General features: G+C 39.7%; 1 protein-coding gene across 2 annotated transcripts; it reads right to left on the bottom strand.

Moving 5' to 3' along the window:
* Positions 1-1191: 1191 nt before the first annotated feature.
* On the bottom strand, positions 1192-20846 carry ankrd13d (ankyrin repeat domain 13 family, member D). 2 transcript variants are annotated; one of them, XM_046850469.1, is made up of 16 exons: positions 19769-20846; positions 18334-18469; positions 17001-17125; positions 16871-16916; positions 16524-16667; positions 15072-15261; positions 14802-14868; positions 14402-14483; positions 11393-11454; positions 10202-10332; positions 9328-9485; positions 8977-9090; positions 6137-6309; positions 2084-2166; positions 1766-1993; positions 1192-1674 (listed from the first exon to the last, which is right to left on the bottom strand). In XM_046850469.1, the coding sequence occupies exons 1-16, from the start codon at positions 19850-19852 to the stop codon at positions 1611-1613; spliced, it is 1887 nt and encodes a 628-aa protein (XP_046706425.1). In that variant the 5' UTR covers positions 19853-20846; the 3' UTR covers positions 1192-1610. The 2 variants fall into 2 exon arrangements, with proteins under 2 accessions (XP_046706425.1, XP_046706424.1); XM_046850468.1 differs by lacking the exon at positions 19769-20846 and adding an exon at positions 19043-19061.
* Positions 20847-21402: the final 556 nt, after the last annotated feature.

Below are 21402 nucleotides of genomic sequence, written 5' to 3'. Positions count from 1 at the left end.
TTGATAAGTAAACAATGTTTGATAGCAGCAGCTTTTCTCAGGCTGAGTCGTGCAATAAATCTCACACATGCAACCAGTTAACAGATCAAATATTCACGTACATAATCCCGAGAGAAGAAGAAGATGATTGTCAAACTAAGAAACAGTCAGTTATGTTTGGCAAAAAAAAAAAAATATATATATATATATATATATATATATATATACATATTTGCAATTTGTGTGGTAGGGAACATGTAGAACAGGGGTCCCCAACTAAAATGTTTATTTATTTAAATTTTTTTTTCTTATATTTTGAAAGCTGACCATTTTCCCCTGTACCAATTTCCAGCATTTATTTCAGTTTTTTATGCATCTGTAAATTAAACTCCCACTGATTTGAGTTTACATTATACATTATATGTTATAATGAAATAATAATTAAATTGTGTAATATATAAAATGATATGAACTTTTGAAGGTTGGGAAGCGCTGATGTAGAACAGTTTTCTGTAATGATACGAGTGAAACTAAATTTTGATCTTGGCACTTGATCTGAGAACACTGGAGCACAATGGTGGTAGCATCTAACAAATGACCTCTTATATACACCGATCAGCATAACATTATGACCACCTGCCTAATATTGTGTTGGTCCCTATTTTGCTGCTAAAACAGTCCTGATCTGTTGAGCATTAACAGCATGAATTTCTTCAGAAGTCTGAGCTACAGGAGCTCGTCTGTTGGATCGGACCACACGGACCAGCCTTCGCTCCTCACGTGCATCAATGAGTCTCGGCCGCCCGTGACCCTGTCACCGGTTCACCACTGTTCCTTCCTTAGTGCACTTTTGATAGACACTGAGCACTGCAGACCAGGAAAATCCCACAAGAGCTGCAGTTTTGGAGATGCTCTGCCCCAGACGTCTAGACGTCTCAATTTGGTCCTTGTCAAACTCACTCAAATCCTTATGCTCGTCTATTTTTCCTGCTTTGAGCGCAAAATGGGTGCCATGATGAAGAGATATTTATGTTATTCACTTAACCACTCATAATGTTATGCCTGAAAAGTTTTTTGTTTTGTTAGATGTATTGGGTAAATCCAACACTAAACATCCCAAACAGGTAATTTTCCGGTAGAAAGGATAGAAAATATGGGCAAGTATTTGATAATGGTTACAGGAAAAAACAAACACAGCCATAAGGCAAATCATTTTGAGGTTGTGAAAGTGTTTTACATTTAATAATTCTTCATACGTCTTTTTTAGCCAACATGTTTAACTCATTTTATGCAATATATTTTTTTATCACCTTATGCTTCGCCATAGTTATTTTATATTCACATAGAATAAACAGAAAAGTTGGAAAACTTTCACTCGGAATGACGGCAGAGATTGAGAGGATATCATGGATGTTGTCTTGCAATGCTCATATGCTCATGGATTGATGTTATTCATTCTTTTGCTTTTGTTTTTATATCCTGGTTTCCTCCATTTCTCTCTCTCTCTCTCTTGATCGAGCCCTGTGTCATTTCCAATAAAAAAAAGAAGCACGAATCTTTAATAATAATTTAACACTGCAGGGAAAAAAAGCGCAAATAATAAATTAAGCCTTTCGATACTGTTAGTGTGGTCACTTTTCTGTGAGTGACAGCTGTAATATCCTTTCAAGCTCCTCCTCTTCTTCTCTTCTTTTCCTGCAGGAGAACAAAATCACTAGTCAGTGTAATTGTTTAAGCAGTACAGACTTTCCTTTACCTGGCGTTACTACTTTCCCTCCTTCCTCACCTGTCTAGCTCTTCCTGCTCTCTGCACGAAAGCTCCATCGCCAGACGCAGCTGCTCGTCGAAGCTGTTCGCTACGGCAAACGCCCCGGTTACCCGCGAATCAACCAGTGAGTTGTAGGAAGGTGGAGAGTTGAGGGCAGGGTCGGGTGAGGAACCTGGTGAAGTCGGAGCAGGACCGTCTCCGCTTTCTCCCCCAGACAGCGACAGAGACAGGGACTCATGGATCGCCCTATTCGAGAAAAACAAAGGAGGTGTTACAGATATTGCGGAACATTGATAATCAATCGAGATATGCTCTGGATCCAAAACACACACACACCGCTCAAGCTGGGAGTCCTCCTCGTAAAGCGGAGGCTGAGAAGACACTGGACGTGTGTTAGTGAGAGCCTCCCATATGGTCACCTGAAGAAAAAAAAAAGACTTTATTTATGGCTCTTATGCACAAAGCACCAGCAGATCTTGAACAGTATTTGCAGGAATTTAAACAGTAGATTATGAGTTCAAACCTTAAATTTACCACTGCTTGGCCCTTGAGCAAGGCCCTTTACCCTCAACTGTTGTATGTGAATAAGGGCATCTGCCAAGTTGTGAAAAAACTGCATGGTCAATTTTTGTTGAGGCAATTGCTATCAAAATACAGGGCAATGATTAGAAGATCACCTTTTCTTATTTGTGAAGTATAAAGCATGGTGGTGGTGGTATCCATTTCTGGTAATGCTGTTCATCAGCAGAGACTGGCCAAGAAGGTCAAAGGCAATAGATGAAATGCAAAACCTGTTTCAGTCTGCAAGAAACATGAGGCTGAGGTCCATGTTCACCTTACAACCAAGCTACACTGGAGTGATTCAAACCCAGGAACTGAATGTAACAGAACGGCTCAGTCAAACACAATCTTATCTGATAGCGATGGGAGTTGACTGTCTATTTGAAGCATGATGGTGGGAGCATCATGTTTTAGTGAGACTTTCTATCAGCAGGGGCGGTGAAACTGTCTTGAGGTTAAATATAAGAACTTGTTACAAAAGTCATGCAGCCAACTGATCCTATCAAGTACTGACCTAGAGGGGGCAAATACTTATGCAATTCACAAATGCTTTTTTTGGTTCAGTTATCTGTCACAATAAAATATATATTTAGTTTATTTTAAATGGTAAACCAAAAAAAAAAATCTAATCAATGTTGTTGTTTTGGCTTGTAACACTGTAATAAGTGGAAAGCTTAAGGAAGGGGCAAATACTTACGCACATCGATGGATTAACGGTGCAGGAGAACCTAAATTCCGTTTGAACTTTTCCACTCGAACGGTATGAAAGCAAAGAAAAGGCAACTAGACTCGCAGTATTGAGGAATGCAGTACGGGTTATCTCGTTTGGCAGGATGTTGTGCTTTGAGCCTTTTGGAGAAAATGCGATTTTCAAGGTTTTCTTAGCGTTGTGACTTATCAGCAGAAACTCCTTTTTAAAAAAGCTGCAGCTTTCAGAGAACTCGGGAAGGTAACGAGGCACGTAGGTGCATATAAACGTCTCTTCAAACACTGAAAACCTCGGCTACAGGCACATTTCGGATCAAAAGATGACATGAGGCAGGTTTTTCCCTAAAAGCTATGGACTTAGTATTTTGCACCCACTCATTTGCACACCCACTATACTAATTTGCACTCCACCATCAAATCATTTGCACTCCTCTTTAATTTAAGATTAAGTTAATGTCAAAACCAATCAAAGATCTTATATACATGCAGGTTGAAATGTAAGTAAAATGGTCAAGAATAAAAAAACATGGCTGCCATTCCACACTTCAACACTATGCAATTCCGTCTTGACTGATATAATTAACCACCAAACTACCACTTCCACAATTTATTTCCCAATTTGCTGTTATAATAACCCTTCTAGTAAGACTTTCCATTGGAGCATGGCTGTGGGGATTTTGTGGGGAGGTCTGGGGTGAAGGTATTCAGCCAAACATGGAGGTGGAACTTAATTCGTTTGGCGTTGTTGTGGAGCAGGGAATGTTAGAGACTTATCCTGGGAAAAAGGAATACTGAGCCAACATGGCAACCATTCCATTCCATACACCGTGCAATTCCATTTAGCCTTCGCCTTACAACAAGACTCTGGCTCTGGGATGAGTGTCAGAAAGAAACCTCCAACTAAACACCTTTGTCAAGTTTTACCAGAGACAGTGATAAGTATTTTAGCTGAACGTTTAGAGAAAAGAACTGTCCAGATGCCAATAATGTATAAAGCTTTTAATCATGCTAAGGGAGGATCTTTCAGTAAAAAATAATGTAAAACACCTGTACATTTATATTTGCTTGCTCAAAGTGAATCTTCATACTGTTAAGTTCCCTCATTTGTTCCATAGAAACCAAAGGAACATGCACGTGTCTGTCAAGAACCACAAAAGACCAGTTTGACAGGTGCTGTGCTTAAATACAGTGAGGGAAATTATTATTTGATCCCCTGCTGATTTTGTATATTTACCCCTTACAAAGAAATTAACAGTCTATAATTTTTATGGTAGGTTTATTTTAACAGAAAGAGACAGACTATTAAAAAGAAATCCATTAAAAAAACATTGTAGAAAGGTTATAAATTAATTTGTATTTGATCGAGTAAAATAATATATCAATAATATCTCCTGAAATAAACTCATTATGTGTATAAAAGACACCTGTCACAGAATCAACCTTCCATTTAAACCTCTCCACCACCATGGGAAAGACCAAAGAGCTGTCAAAGGATGTCAGGGACAAGATTGTAGACCTGCACAAGGCTGGAATGGGCTACATTTGTCATGCTGGAAGGCCATCCATGACCCATCCACAGTGTTCTGGCTGAGGCATGGAGGTTCCCATCCAAGATTCTACAGTGCATGACCCTGTTCATGTGGTGAAGTCTTCCTGTACCCTTAGAAGAGAAACAGCCCCAAAGCAGAATGTTTCCTCCTCCATGTTTGAAAGTGGGGATGATGTTCTTGTGGTCATATTTAGCATTTCTCTGCCTCCAAACACGGTGAGTCGAGTTGAAGCCAAAGAGCTCAATTTTGATCTCAACTGACACATCACTTTCTCCATCGTTGGCAAACTTCAGACGGGTCTGTTCATGTGCATTCTTGAGCAGAAGGACTTTGGTGTGTTACCAGTGGTTTTCTTGGTGACTATAGTCTCAGCTCCCTTGAGATCATTAACAAGTTCCTCCAGTGTAATTCTGGGCTGATCCTTCACCTTTCTCAGAAACATCCTTACCCCATAAGGTGAGATTTTGCATGGAGCTCCAGAGCGAGGGCGAATCACTTATCTTGTATTTCTTCCATTTTCGAATAATAAACAGTAAACAGTCTCATCAGGCTTCTTGCTGATGGTCTTGTAGCCCATTCCAGCCTTGTGCAGGTCTACAATCTTGTCTCTGACATTCTTTCATAGCTCATGAGGTTTGAATGGAAGAGATTGATTCTGTAACAGGTGTCTTTTATACACATAATGAGATTGAAGTTCTTTCTTCTAATATGGGTGTGTGGGAGTCAGAATTCTTATCAAATACTCATTTCACTCGATCAAATACAAATTAATTTATATATAATAATCATAAAATTCTAGACTGGTAATTTCTTTGTAAGGAGATAAATTTACAAACTCAGCAGGGGGGTTCAAATAATTATTTTTCCTCACATAAAATGTTGTGCTTCGTGAACATGCAGCCAGGTTGGAATATGAACTGCAATATCATTCTGCTTCAGAGAAGTTTTTGTCTTTCTGGTTTCAATCCAAAAAGAAGTCGAAGTCGGATTTTCAAAACCCTTTAAGGCCAGGTTTTACATTCCATACACACAGCCCTCCACTAATATTGGCACGCTTGGGTAAATATGAGCAAATATTTAACAAAGATATATATTTATTTAATTAAACTGCAAGGTGTCTGCAATTGTTTGATATCCATGAGAGAGACGATTTCGGTGATTTCGGACAAAGATCTAAAGTTTAAACAGTAAAGGCAATTTTTCACAGCCTTATTTGCTAATATTTACCCAAGGTTCTGATATTAGTGTAGGGCACTGTACAGTTCCGACAATCAGTATCTGTTAGCAGCTGCGACCAAAACCAAAACAGGGTTTCTCAAGGCTTCTTGTCGAAAATATCTTTTTGTAGACATTCCTCTACAGGGGCATTCCAAAAATCGGTGAAAAGATTCTGCATTAAAATTTTTTTAAAACCTCCATGTGAGAGAGGGTTTCAGTCGTGTCACCCTCAGACACATGTATTACAGCCAAGCTGTGGAGGGAAACTCACACAGTGAATCTATAGGTTTATCTGATACTGATAATGCAGCCCAGAGGGTTAAAGAACAATGAGGCAGAGAGTAGGGGTTACCTGATCGCTTTCTGTCCCTGCATCCAGCAAACTCTGCTGAATGGCAAACTGCAGCAGGTTATCGTCCTCATCTCTCAGCGGCTCGTTACGACCTGGACCGAGCATCGTGTAATCAGCCGGAGGCTCGAACACCGACGGGTCCACCTCGCAGTTCAGGGGGGGAGTGTTCTGACCTGAAAGTACAGTTTCCAAGGCAAACTAATTATAATCCCAGAAATATATACAATATAAATGCTTCCTCTTCTTCCTATAAGGCATATTTAAATTTACTACCATGAAAACGATTCAATAATTACTGTAAATTTACACAAATTTGAACAACGTGGCAACAAATTCAATTGAATTTCAAATGTAGCCTAACTGCAAAATTGTGTATCGATGATGCAAAGTACTGAGAATAAAGTATCATAGAGGATCAGTTTATCCGGGGAATATTGATGTGTGAGGAATTTGATGCCAGGGGGCACAGTTTATATGTGCATTCATACCTAGGGGTAATTTAAGGTCAACCTTCTGGCATGTTGGTGTATAGTGGGAGAAAACCAGAGAACCCAGAGGAAACCCAGGTGGAGTTCCATAAGAAAGATTTGGACAGAAAGACCTCCTGTGTCCCCATAAAATAAAAACTCTTACATCAGGTAGAAAACCTTTGGAAAGGGTAAGAATCTGGAAAATGTAGTCTTCTTTTTTCTGCTGCTCCCGTTAGGGGTCACCACAGGGGATCATCCGTCTCCATACTACAATAGTCCTCTACATCTGCCTCTTTTAACCACCTACCTGCATGTCTTCCCTCACCACATCTATTAACCTCCTCCTTGGCCTTCCTCTTTTCCTCCTTCCTGGTGGCTCCATCCTCAGCATTCTTCTACTGATATACCCCATGCCCCTCCTCTGCACATGTCCAAACCATCTCAACCAGGCATCCCTCACCTTGTCTCCAAAACGTCCTACATGCACTGTCCCTCTAATTTCTAATCCTGTCCCAACGAAAACCTCAACATCTTCAGCTCTGCTACCTTTAGCTCCACCTCCTGTCTTTTACTCAGTGCCACTGTCTCTAAACCATACAACATCACAGGTCTCACCACAGTCCTATAAACCCTCCCTTTCACCCTTGCAGATACTGTTTTATCACAAATCACGATATCAATAAAGAGAATTTAGACAGGGACATTAATCAGGACGTCTTTGTGACTGTTTGATTAATCGAAGGTCTGCGTTATATTTAGTTCATGCTTGGTCCACCTGGTACTTGGGCAAGAAGGGTAACCAAATATAGCATGGGTACTTAAGCACAGCATGGCTCATGTGGCAGTGAAAATAGCGTCGATGTGGAGGATTATGGGTGGTGACATATACACCAAGAGAATGTGAGTTTTAACTTCTCACTGTACTGCCCTGGAGCAACAACCCTTCTCTTTAACTATTTAACTAATCTAACAATATTAACAAAACGTATTTTATATATATATATATATATATATATATATATATATATATATATATATATATATAAGATGTGAAACGGTACATGTATTCATACAGTACCGTTTAGAGAAAGCCATCCTCGTTTTACATGCAGAACATATTTATAATCGAGTTCCCTCACAAACATATTAAGTGGCAGACCGCAGGTTTGTTTAGTCCCCACCTTGTCACTTTAGCTACTCGATCCGTGCCGGAAACACAATTTGTACTTTAGGTTAATTTCAAAATTAACGCGTTAACGCAAATTCATTTTAACGGCACAAATTTAATCAACGCGCGATTAACGCGGGGCGCGTTTCAGTTATACTCAGATATAAAAAAAAAAAAAATCCAGTAATTAAAAAAATATTTTTTTCAAATATTAAACATTTGTTTTAAACTCAAGCAAAAAAAAATCCGTTATGATGCACACATCCAGCAATCTGGGTTCGACAAATGTGTCGGCACGTTTTTTGCCATTTTTTCCTCATAACGCTAAAACAAACCTAAATTACTCTGTCTTTAAATCTGTGAAGGGGCGCTCTCTGATGTCTCTGTCATCTCTCTTTACAGACACATAAATAAAATAATCTGAATCTCAGTGAATATTTGCATCACAGACATAATAAATATACCGTATTTTCCGAACTATAAGCTAATGAAGGGGCTAATTTATGGAGTTTTTCCCGGTTTCACAAGCTTCAAGCCAAAACACTGAGCCCCATAACATTAGACCAATGAAATTGCTGAACGGGTTCAGGTGAACCAATGAAACTCTTTATATTAAATCAGATGCGCTCCCACTGAATCGGGCCGCACCACATCATAAATATGGATGATGTTCCTCTGACGTTTGACCTGCCGCTCACTCGGACTGTCTACAGGAAATGCGAATCATTCGTCACGCTGAAAACAACCGGGCATGAAAAAACACACTTCACCTGTGTTCTGAGCTGCACGGCATCGGGAGAAAAGCTTCACCGATGGTGATTTTTAAACACACGACGATGCCAAAAGATAAACTCTCAAAAGAAATTGTTGTGAAAGGAAGGAGGAAGACAGTGAACAATGACTTTCTTGGTAGGCAACTGTTTAAATACAAGCCGTGTAACAGACTCTGTCTTTCGTTTAAGCCTGTTTAAAGTTCATTAGTTTCAATGTAGGCAATGTAGGTGCGGCTTATATTTGGGTGCGCTTAATAGTCCGGGAATTACAGTATGTATAGAAATGCTAAAATGTCTACATTTAGTAAAAAAAAACAACAACATGCTAGCACTTAAATATAAAATTGTAACGTATCTCCATCGTGAGTAGAGAACTACCTTTATATATAATATAGAATGTTTAGATAGGAGTTTCAGACAGGGTCATACCTGCATCAGGGGCTCCTTCAGGCGAGTGCAGAGTAACCGAACTGACCGGCTCATCACAGCCACACAGGTTACTGAAGGTCACCCGTGCATTCAGGACATGGAAGAGAGGGATCTCTGGGGGGCAAAAACAGTGAGATGACTTATCTAGAATGCTGGAGCCATGTCTAGAAAACTTGTTTAGTCATGTGCCAATCATTGGTCATGTGACAATCGTTGTTTTTCCCACTTACACGTCAGTTGGATTTTAAAGTCTGAATCATATTCAACAAACCGAGGTGAAATGGCATCTTGAATCCAGTAGGATTGTACCACAGCTGCTGAATGGTTTTTTTATGTGTTGCTATCTCTCACCTATCTTCACGGGGAAGCCAGGTGGCAGACGCAGGGTGATGAAATCCCGCAGTTTAGCGAAGTGAGCGTTAGAAATAGCCATGAGATCAATAATGGGCGTCACCTGCTCAGCCAGTGATAGAGGGTGGGCTTCGCTTAACCACAACGTAGCCTTAAACCTAAAACAGAGAAGATAAAGAGGCTATATTATAGACATCATGAGATGCATTCAACACTTAGTCCCAATTTGCTCGTATAATTCCCTCCATTCTTCTGGGAAGATGTTCCACTAGATTCTGGAGTGTGCTTATGAATATTTGTGTTCATGCTGCCACAAGATTGTAAGTAAAGTCAGTTACTGATGTAGGTGAGATGAGGAGGCCTGTGGTTCAGTTAGCGTTCCAATTCATCCCAAAGGTGTTCAGTAGGGTTGAGATCAAAACTCTATAGCAGGCTGCTCAAAATTTTCCTTTCCAAACCATGTAAAGCATATCTTAATGAAACTGGCTTTGTGCACAGTGGCATTGCCATGCTGGAACAAGTTTGGGTTTTCTCGTTCAAGTGAAAACATGTTATCATACCGCATCCAAAGACATCCTATACAATTGTGTGCCTTCAGCTTTGTGGTAACAGTTTGGAGAGGAACCACATATGGCGGAACAGTCAGATGTCCGCAAACTAGTGTATATTAGTGCAGGATTGTGTGTAAGGCACAATATGTGTAAAGAATGTGGGATGTAAAATTTACAATATGAGAAATGTACATTATATGTACAACTGTACAAAATCTATGCACAGTGTATATACAGATGATATATAGATATAATACTAATAGATATATAATCCTAATAATAGTCAAGGATATACAGTGAATGGGAAGGCTAGTTTTCAGTACCTCTGCACCTTGCTGGTGAGCTCGACGGGCCTGCCGATGTCTCTGCCGTTCAGATTAAACTCTGGGTCAAAGTACTCCTCGGCCGTGATGGCTGTCGGGTTATTAGGACTTGCACACTGCAATACCTGACTCTGGAAAAAAAAAAGAACAAATAAATCAAGATCCATAATATCCACAAAGCATTCAGATAAAAGACATATAGGGGAAAATGTTCTCTTCTTAGAACATCATTATTTTTTATTTGACACTAGTACAAATAGCAAATCCATAGAACATAAAATTGAATTAATGTTTTAAGCAATGCTATCAACCTAGGTGCATTATGTGGTTTAGAAAATACATTTGGAAGACTGAGCTCTAGTATGGAGTCTGTGACATCAATCAGGGCCTCGTGTCAGTCTTTTTTAGACCCGCCCCAATACCGCGTCACTCCTCCAAATGTGTCAGTTTGTTCAGGAATAAAAAAGGCAAAATCAAAACGTTGAGCCAGATAGATTTCACATGCTGTGTTGAACAATACGTTAGACAAACCGTCTACTTCATCACTTTGCAAATGATGTCATATCCATTGTAATGCTAAGTAATAAGGCAGCAGGTTTCATGGAGTAAAAATAATCGTTCCAGTAGGGGACCATTTACGATTCTTTACAGGACTACTATAAGATGAGTGCCGCTATACACATTTTATTTGTATAGAGATTAGGAGAAATAATCCGAGATTGGTTACAGGACACTATAAGCATTTATCCGTCTAGCTCTGTATTCAGTACCAGACTATGTATCACTATATTGCTGTATATGTGATCTACTTGCTAAGACCCTTTTACGTTAGCTAATTGCAGAGGCCCGAACTGCTGGTAACTGCTACATTAATATTCCTAATGCACATCTGTAATGCACTTTGGCCATAATAGAGTCTTAACAGGCTCTGCAAGTCTATGTTTCCTTGCGTTCCCCAACCACAGCAATGCACCAGTGAGAGAAAATTATAGCCATTTAACAAATATGTTTGTAAAGCAGTTATAAGAAATGAGCTTTTTGGGTGACCAACATATAAACTCTCAGCATCTCCAAAGGCATTCTTGCTTTTCATATAAAACAGCTAACAGAGGAAGTGACGTATTATGAGAGAACAATGTGACATATTATAAGATAGCAGACAGTATAGAGGACCAAATCATTTATCCTCACCCCGTTATTTGACACGTGCTGCTCTGCAATTCCAAGGAAAGACTGAAGAGGAGTTCTGGATCCTGGAAACCAAAAAGAGAAATCTGGCTCAAATGGTGTTCTGTATTTTCACTTGCCGTGTGTGTGTATACTTAAGAATGTGTATACAAGTGTATTTTTATCAGTGGTGGGCGATTAGGGTCAGCAAAGCCTTCTCTGCTGCCTAAACACTATCAGAGGCACTGAACTACATTTACAACCTAAATTCTAATATTTGTTCCATGAAATTGTATTAATTTATTCCTACAGTTTATTCTCTTAATTTCGTAGCGTTTCTTTTGGCTGCACTGCTCCCAGTAAGTGTATGTGGAGGTTAGAATTTTTGTCCAATCAGATTTCAGCCACTATGTGCTGCCATGTCAATCTAATCTGCCCAGGGCCTGCAAAGTCAGTACTGCTGGCCCTTTTAACATTGAGAATATAACCAACAGGTCTTTAACCAATCAGATTTCATATTCGCCTCACAGGGCAGTTAGCTGGCCCAGAATAGTGTCAGCATTTTTCCATCCTCTGATTGGTTGGTCAAAGAGAAACTGTTACAGCCAATTTCGACTGGCAAACACGTCTGTGGCGCTCTGCACACATTAATACATCTAAATTAGACTTTTTTTTATGCCTACGGAGGAAAATAAATTGTTTTAGTCTCGGTCATACATAAAAATCCATTTCCCAGAAAAGCTAGACATCGTGAGGAGAGGTCAGCCAACCCCTCAGCCGAGAAAAGGGTTTGTTCTCTGCTTCCAGACCAGTGAATACTGGTATCACTGACAAAAAAGCGGTATCACTGGATTACAGCCTCTGAGGAGCGGTGCAATTTATGAATCTGTATCTCTGCTGAGTAGGTTGTATTTTATTTACATTTTTAATGTTTTTGTCATGTTATTAGACAAATATTGATTCTGAACTGCGCCAGATGATGTAGGTGCACAGTTGCAGTGGTAGTGTAGAGGTTTGGAGTCTTAACTGGGTTTCTTGTGTTAGTAAAATTGTATTCACCCTCCGTATGTAAAATTCCTCTCTCTCTGTAATGCCACGCATTGTTATATTGCGTTTTTGTATTGTATTGATGATTTCTATAATTGCAACGTGATAGTGGTGGTATTAAGAGGTGGATTACATCTGGTAAGTCCCCACTGAGAGCCCAGGTACCAAATACACGGCCCGCCACTGGTTTTTATACAGGTGTTCATACAGGTGTGTGTGTGTGTCTATATATATATATATATATATATATATATATATATATATATATATATATATATATATATATACAGGGAGTGCAGAATTATTAGGCAAGTTGTATTTTTGAGGATTAATTTTATTTGAGGATTTAATTTGAACAACAACCATGTTCTCAATGAACACAAAAAACTCATTAATATCAAAGCTGAATATTTTTGGAAGTAGTTTTTAGTTTTAGCTATTTTAGGGGGATATCTGTGTGTGCAGGTGACTATTACTGTGCATAATTATTAGGCAACAACAAAAACAAATTCATACCCATTTCAATTATTTATTTTTACCAGTGAAACCAATATAACATCTCAACATTCACAAATATACATTTCTGACATTCAAAACCAAACAAAAACAAATCAGTGACCAATATAGCCACCTTTCTTTGCAAGGACACTCAAAAGCCTGCCATCCATGGATTCTGTCAGTGTTTTGATCTGTTCACCATCAACATTGCGTGCAGCAGCAACCACAACCTCCCAGACACTGTTCAGAGGTGTACTGTTTTCCCTCCTTGTAAATCGCACATTTGATGATGGACCACAGGTTCTCAATGGGGTTCAGATCAGGTGAACAAGGAGGCCATATCATTAGATTTTCTTCTTTTATACCCTTTCTTGCCAGCCACGCTGTGGAGTACTTGGGCGTGTGTGATGGAGCATTGTCCTGCATGAAAATCATGTTTTCTTGAAGGATGCAGACTTCTTCCTGTACCACTGCTTGAAGAAGGTGTCTTCCAGAAACTGGCAGTAGGACTGGGAGTTCAGCTTGACTCCATCCTCAACCCGAAAAGGCCCCACAAGCTCATCTTTGATGATACCAGCCCAAACCAGTACTCCACCTCCACCTTGCTGGCGTCTGAGTCGGACTGGAGCTCTCTGCCCTTTACCAATCCAGCCACGGGCCCATCCATCTGGCCCATCAAGACTCACTCTCATTTCATCAGTCCATAAAACCTTAGAAAAATCAGTCTTGAGATATTTCTTGGCCCAGTCTTGACGTTTCAGCTTGTGTGTCTTGTTCAGTGGTGGTCGACTTTCTGCCTTTCTTACCTTGGCCATGTCTCTGAGTATTGCACACCTTGTGCTTTTGGGCACTCAGTGATGTTGCAGCTCTGAAATATGGCCAAACTGGTGGCAAGTGGCATCTTGGCAGCTGCACGCTTGACTTTTCTCAGTTCACGGGCAGTTATTTTGCGCCTTGGTTTTCCACACGCTTCTTGCGACCCTGTCGACTATTTTGAATGAAACGCTTGATTGTTCGATGATCACGCTTCAGAAGCTTGGCTATTTTAAGACTGCTGCATCCCTCTGCAATATATCTCACTATTTTTGACTTTTCTGAGCCTGTCAAGTCCTTCTTTTGACCCATTTGCCAAAGGAAAGGAAGTTGCCTAATAATTATGCACACCTGATATAGGGTGTTGATGTCATTAGACCACACCCTTCTCATTACAGAGATGCACATCACCTAATATGCTTAATTGGTAGTAGGCTTTCCAGCCTATACAGCTTGAGTAAGACAACATGCATAACGAGGATGATGTGGTCAAAATACTCATTGCCTAATAATTCTGCACTCCTGTATATATATATATATATATATATATATATATATATATATATATATATATATATATATATATATATATATGCGTTTATACATTGTGCGTGTGCGTGTGTGTGTGTGTGTGTGTGTGTGTGTGTGTGTGTGTATGTGTGTGTGGGTTTGTACCTTTGCACCTGGACTTGTCCTGATCAGAGAGGTGTTCGGTTCGAGAGCGGGTCACCAGCTCAACGTTAGTGGCACTGTACACCTTCATGTAGGAACCATGACACAATACCATAACATCATTACACAGCACACACACATATACACTACTTATCAAAAATACTAGCACTAATAATTCATATCTGTCACTATCCTTCAAAATATCTGGCGATAATGATACTAATTTAAAAAAATTATAAACTCATAAAGAGTAATGGTTGTCTACATTTCCCTAATGCTTTTGTTTTTCTCAAACAAATGTAACATGGATAACAACTACACAATGATAAGAAAGAGACAAATGACGCACCGATAATGGGAACAGATTTTCATGACACAAATTGAATCTCAAAAATGAAATCACCTTTGCCTCATATCCGCTGACCATCTCCATCTTCTCTGAGCGCCAACCCCATATCCCGGACTTGTTCCTGAAAACATGATGAGTCTGATGTCATGATTTCATTCATTACTAAAGATATGTTATTATTTGATGCTGCAGAATTCTCGATTCTGATCATTCATCTTCTATAACTGCAGCCCTGACTACTCTAGTGGTTCATAGATGTTCACAACAGGCAAAATATCAGCTTGGGAGGGAAATTGATGGAAAATGTAAGTGTTTTGTGTATACCTCTCAAAAGCGATGTTGCGTGTGTTGAGGTGTGTGGAGACGATGGGAGAGGTGAGACGCTGCGCTGTGCTCTCCTGCGACGGAAGCATGGCGGCAAGGAGGGACGGTGTGTCGCGAGGAGACAGAGACAGTGGCTCTGTGTACACCACCTGCTTCTCATGGTCCACCTCCATCACCATTGCCCCTCCGTCTGGATCACACACAATATAGTGTGCATTCAATGAAGACGTGTTTCAGCAACCATCACATCCAGTATTATATACTTCTCATCTATCTATCTATCTATCTATCTATCTATCTATCTATCTATCCATCCATCCATCCATCCATCCATCCATCCATCCATCCATCCATCTATTCCATCATGCTACATTTCATTTACTTTTTTTTTTTCTTAATAGGGCTGAAACGATTCCTCAAGTAACATGAGTAATTCGAATACAAAAAATAAAAATGATTTCCCCGATGCTTCATTTAGTCCATTTATCCACACAAGGAGCACTGTGTTTTCTCATGGACCATTATTACTGACGCACCACCCAGTAAACTCTAGAGCGCTTTTGACAGGTAATCACAGAAGACGCTTCCGAATGAAAAATGGAGAAACAGGGAGAAAACAGCAAGGGCGAGGAGAAGATTCAGGCCAAAGAAAATGACACAGTTTCCAAAGTTTGGGATCATTTCAGACTAAAACATAAAGAAAACACAAGTACAATGCGTTTATCTTTTTTAGAGTAATTTGAAATAGATTTTTATATTTTTCTTTATTTTTAATATATACATTAATATATTTGTATTTGCATTTTCATGTAATAGGATGATTAAATGCACTAAATGGGTTTATTTTCCGCAGATATTCTTGTGTGCAATTTCAGTAATAAAAATTTAAATCTTTATAAAAGGAAACAAATGACCTGCCCGTCTTATTTTCTCTTGTATATTTAGTATTGCACTGTAATAAAGAAAAAGTGCATTATCCGTTTAATTGATTAATCAATGGAATAATTGGTAGAATATTCGATTACTAAAATAATTGATAGCTGAAGCCGTAGTTGTTAATCATAAAAACGCCTCTCAGAAGAAACCAAAACCGAGGTGTTAAAATACAAATGGTGATTAATGGAGTGGTATCTTTATCATCCCTATCTTTATAAAAGGTAACTTGACTTGTGGAAGAGTCAAACTGTGTTAGAAACTTGGCAACAACATCGGCATAATTACACATTTGGTATAACTGACTCAAAGCAGTGAGACATGATTGATTGATTGATTGATTGATTGATTGATTGATAGATAGATAGATAGATAGATAGATAGATAGATAGATAGATAGATAGATAGATAGATAGATAGATAGATAGATAGATGATCTTAGCATCAGATGTGTGCAAAATTAAGTTTACACAACTATAATATGGGCACTTCAGTTACATTTATCTCTGACCGACTCACCTCCACCCTTGAAGATGTAGCTGCGGCGGCCCTTGAGCCAGGTCATGTGCTCAAAACCCAGTAAAGTGGTGTCCACTCGCAGACACGAGCCGCTCTTCCACACGCGGTACACGTCGCTCGGACACACTTTCGACACCAGAGGCACTGGGAGAGAAAAGCAGAATAGGAAGAACATTGCTCAATCTTTCAAGGGCCAGCACCAGGGGAGCTGTCCAGAGGCGGGGTGCTGAAATAGTTAACACCAACGTCCAAAGCCAACAAAGACACAGAGAATTATTGTGTGTGCATTTTGTGTATCTGTGCAACAATCAGTGCTAAGAACCGTCATGTGCTGCTTCTGGACTTACCCCAGCTCGTAAACTCCCACTTCATCTCCACGTAGAAATCTCGAGCCTGCCAAACAACGTGCAAAATAGTGACTATAACAAGCTATTAGCTAAGCTTATGAGCTTTTATCCATGTGCTTGGGTGTGTTACCTTTCGCAGTTTGCTGAGAAGCTCAGGAATACCAGCTAATCTCTCTGTTGCTCGTCTGAAATCCCTGTACTGGAGAACAAGCTGCACGAGCTCAGGGTCTCCTGTGCTTACTGCTTCCTGCAACACTACACACATGAAAGTAAACAGAGCTATTTCCATTCCTAATTCAGAAGTATTCACAAACAATGTGACCCACTGGATTTACTGTGGCCACCCCAAAGGTAATTCTCCACAGAAAAATGCTATAAACAGTTGTTCCCTCTATTCAGGCTCTCTTTATCTCTCTTCTGAAGTTTTTAAGAAAAGACCATCCTGTGTCAGAAAACAGTGAAAGATCCTTTATGATGGTCCCTTAGTGATGATCAAACCTCCTTTGATTAAGCTAATCTAGCAAACAGTGTATGTTTCTGTTCTCTGAAATGAGGTCCATTCCCCTAAAGGTCCAATTATGTAACTTGAGTGAGATTTTAATGTACACTACCTTCACTTTCCTAAGGAGTAGTGATACAAATGGGACACTTTTAATGGTAGTGTTTGTACTCTGAAATGTATCTATGTAACTCTGGAGGAATGTTCACATTAATGGCACAGCTGGCATCCTTTTAAACATTTGCAACCCCAAATCTGAGCCCATTTATAGCACTGTACATATATTAACCAAAACCTTTAGACCAGGGGTTTTTCTATGCATCGATAAATTACACTTGCACTGACTCTGCACTACGGTGAGTAACATTTTTAACTTCTTCTTTTTTTGGCTTTTCCTATTGTTGGATGGGATCCACCACAGCGGATCGTCCGTCTCCATACCCCCTGTTCTCTTCATCGGCCTCTTTCACCCCAACCACCTGCATGTCTTCCCTCACCACATCCATAAACCTCCTCTTTGGTCTTCCTCTTTTCCTCCCTCCTGCTGGCTCCATCCTCAGCATTCTCCTACTGATATACCCCATGTCCCTCCTCTGCACATGTCCAAACCATCTCAATCGCACCTCCCTCACCTTGTCTCCAAAACGTCCTACATGCGCTGTCCCTCTAATAAACTTGTTTCTAATCCTGTCCATCCTCGTCACTCCCGATGAAAACCTCAACATCTTCAGCTTTGCTTCTAACATTTTTAATATTTTCATTATACGTGTAATTAAATCATATAATATACATAATAGTAATTTAATATGCACATTTTTTCCCCATGACAATAAACAGACGGGGCAAAAAGTTTGGGGACCAATGCTTCAGATGAACACCACAGACCTCAACCTTCTCCTTGCTAAAATTTTCCACAGTTAAGTGTACACTAACAACCTTGTTATCCCCTTTAGGTGTGTCTCACCTGTCCATCCTCGTGCACTCCCGCGTGTAGGATCGGCATTGTGTCTCAGCAGCACACGCATGGACTCCACGTGGCCGAGGCACACCGCCAATTCAAGTGGAGTCCGTCCACGTGGATCTAAACACTCCATGTCCTGCTAAATATAAACACATACAAGCACAAATACACATGGGTATAATATGCCGTAGAAAGTCTGGATACCTGAATCTCCCCATGGACAGATTTTAATTTACAGGTCTTCCTCTTTCCACCAAATTTATTCCCACTTGCTCTTACACTGTAGGCCACCGTTCGTGGACTCAAACCCTCACACTCATCCATGGCTCTTTCTCAAACTGTTGGCACAAACTACACAATTGTATTGTAAACCTCATTCAACAGTAGTAAATGTCTGCTATATGAATGAGCGCAAATTCTAACAACTCACTCCAAAACCTAGTGATCTTAAATCTTAGCAACGCAAAGATGCAAGGGTTTGGGTCCTTCAACGAGACTTTTAAACCTCTTCGAATGCTCCATTGGATCTTGTCAATCAGTTTGGATAAAATCCAGGGTGCATCATTCATTCTTTTACAAGATTACAGTTCATGTGAAGTACTGAAATGCTTTAGAAGCATGCATGAAAATAGAAATGAGTTGATTCACTCCTGGGTGGTAAAATCCCAACCTGAAACCCAATACACACACACACACACACATATTGATTTACCTGACTTTTCTTCAGCTCTCTATCCTCGTGCACTCCAGCGTGTAGGATCGGCATTGTGTCTCAGCAGCACACGCATGGACTCCACGTGGCCGAGGCACACCGCCAATTCAAGTGGAGTCCGTCCACGTGGATCTAAACACTCCATGTCCTGCTAAATATAAACACATACAAGCACAAATACACATGGGTATAATATGCCGTAGAAAGTCTGGATACCTGAATCTCCCCATGGACAGATTTTAATTTACAGGTCTTCCTCTTTCCACCAAATTTATTCCCACTTGCTCTTACACTGTAGGCCACCGTTCGTGGACTCAAACCCTCACACTCATCCATGGCTCTTTCTCAAACTGTTGGCACAAACTACACAATTGTATTGTAAACCTCATTCAACAGTAGTAAATGTCTGCTATATGAATGAGCGCAAATTCTAACAACTCCACTCCAAAACCTAGTGATCTTAAATCTTAGCAACGCAAAGATGCAAGGGTTTGGGTCCTTCAACGAGACTTTTAAACCTCTTCGAATGCTCCATTGGATCTTGTCAATCAGTTTGGATAAAATCCAGGGTGCATCATTCATTCTTTTACAAGATTACAGTTCATGTGAAGTACTGAAATGCTTTAGAAGCATGCATGAAAATAGAAATGAGTTGATTCACTCCTGGGTGGTAAAAATCCCAACCTGAAACCCAATACACACACACACACACACATATTGATTTACCTGACTTTTCTTCAGCTCTCTATCCAGCTCCAGGTACCGATTGTTCCAGACAAGATAATGCAATGGAAACGCCTCATGTGCCATTTTTTTAGCTTGCTTGTCCAAACCAATGATTCAAGTCCAGATTTTTCCCTTTCCTATTCGCCTGCACAGAGGAATAATTGCCTGAAAAATTATTTGCTGCATTCAAAGCTGCAAACCTACAGACAAACCCTTCTTCCTTCTTCCTTAGGATCTGCTTGAAACTCCATCAGGACCATACATTCTACTGGAAACCCAGTCAATTCTTCTTCCTGTCATCCATTAAGCCTGAAGAATCTATAATCCAGCTTTATTGTCAGGTTTTCCAGGGATAGTTGGTACCTATAATGTAGCCAGATATCTACTTAGGTCAAATTTTGTAATATTAATATGTAAAAAAAAATTGATTTGTAAACTAGCTGTTTATGGGGAATCTCATTTGACAGGTCAAAGAAAGCACCAAATGGTGCCAGTTAGCAAGTTAGCTCACTTAATCACTTCAAATATTATCAGTCGAATGATGTATTTCTTTAAAAAAAAAAAAAGGTTAAAGCAAATATTTCATGCAAAAGATGTCTCTATATGGCTGTGCATGCTAGTTAGAACTAGCACGAAGAGCATGCTAGGTCGGCTAATTTGATTCGAGATAAACTCGCGTTTAGAAACAGATATATATTAAATATGAACAGGTCATTAGACTGGAGTCGTTTGGAAATTTGTGTCGCAAAAAAAGCCCAGAAGACAAGCATTAAAAACGTGCAAGAGGCGGCCTAGTTTCCCTCGGCATCCATGTAAAGAGAGCTGGAGGAAGCACAGATGTGTGTATTTCTCCCCCGGAGCTCAGAGGAGCATCCTGGCGTCCAGCAGAGCCGCAGCACCCCGGGTAGCCTCCGGACCACATCGGCGAGTCGACACCATCTGATCCGGGAAAGCACAGAGCCGCATCCGTGCACGTCCACCCCGAAAAGAAACCACTTATTTCTCTCACACACGTCGCTTTCACATCAGTGTGTGTGTGTGTGTGTTAATGCGCATCAAGGTATCAGCTCTCACTACCCATTCATACTGCAGTGTAGAATAGCAGGACAAAAATGTGTGCTCTATATTTATACTCCTACATACTGTAGAAACTGCAATACTTTTTATTTTAAAATACTATGAAAAAAAAAAAAAAAAAAAATGTTTTAATGAACTACACACTGCACTTTTTATCCACTATATTCTTACCATCCTATCTTCTTCATACCGAAACCTCTACTCTTCTGGCTTTATAGCAGAGTCCAAATACTTTTGGTCATATATATAGTGGCAGTTATATATTAAAAAAAATATAGGGAGAAATAAATAAAAAATAAAAAAATGTATATAACCCATTTGAGACGTACAATTTTAGTTAAAAAAAAAAATAACAGACATGGGACACTTCTTTGTCCTGTAAATTTTTTCCCCTTCAACACTGTTGATTTTTTTTTTTTTCCTCATGCCCAAACATAGAAAATATCACACTGTTATGCACTCTCCTGTTTTTGTACACAACTCGGCCAATGGTTTTCATTCAATATAACACTACACGTATTTACTAAATGAGACTTAAGTCCATTTTTAGAACACAA

The sequence above is a fragment of the Silurus meridionalis genome, chromosome 5 (assembly GCF_014805685.1).
Source record: "Silurus meridionalis isolate SWU-2019-XX chromosome 5, ASM1480568v1, whole genome shotgun sequence".
Classification (NCBI taxonomy): domain Eukaryota; kingdom Metazoa; phylum Chordata; class Actinopteri; order Siluriformes; family Siluridae; genus Silurus; species Silurus meridionalis.
Note: the sequence above shows the minus strand (reverse complement) of the source record. Positions and strands in the feature narration are given on the sequence as shown.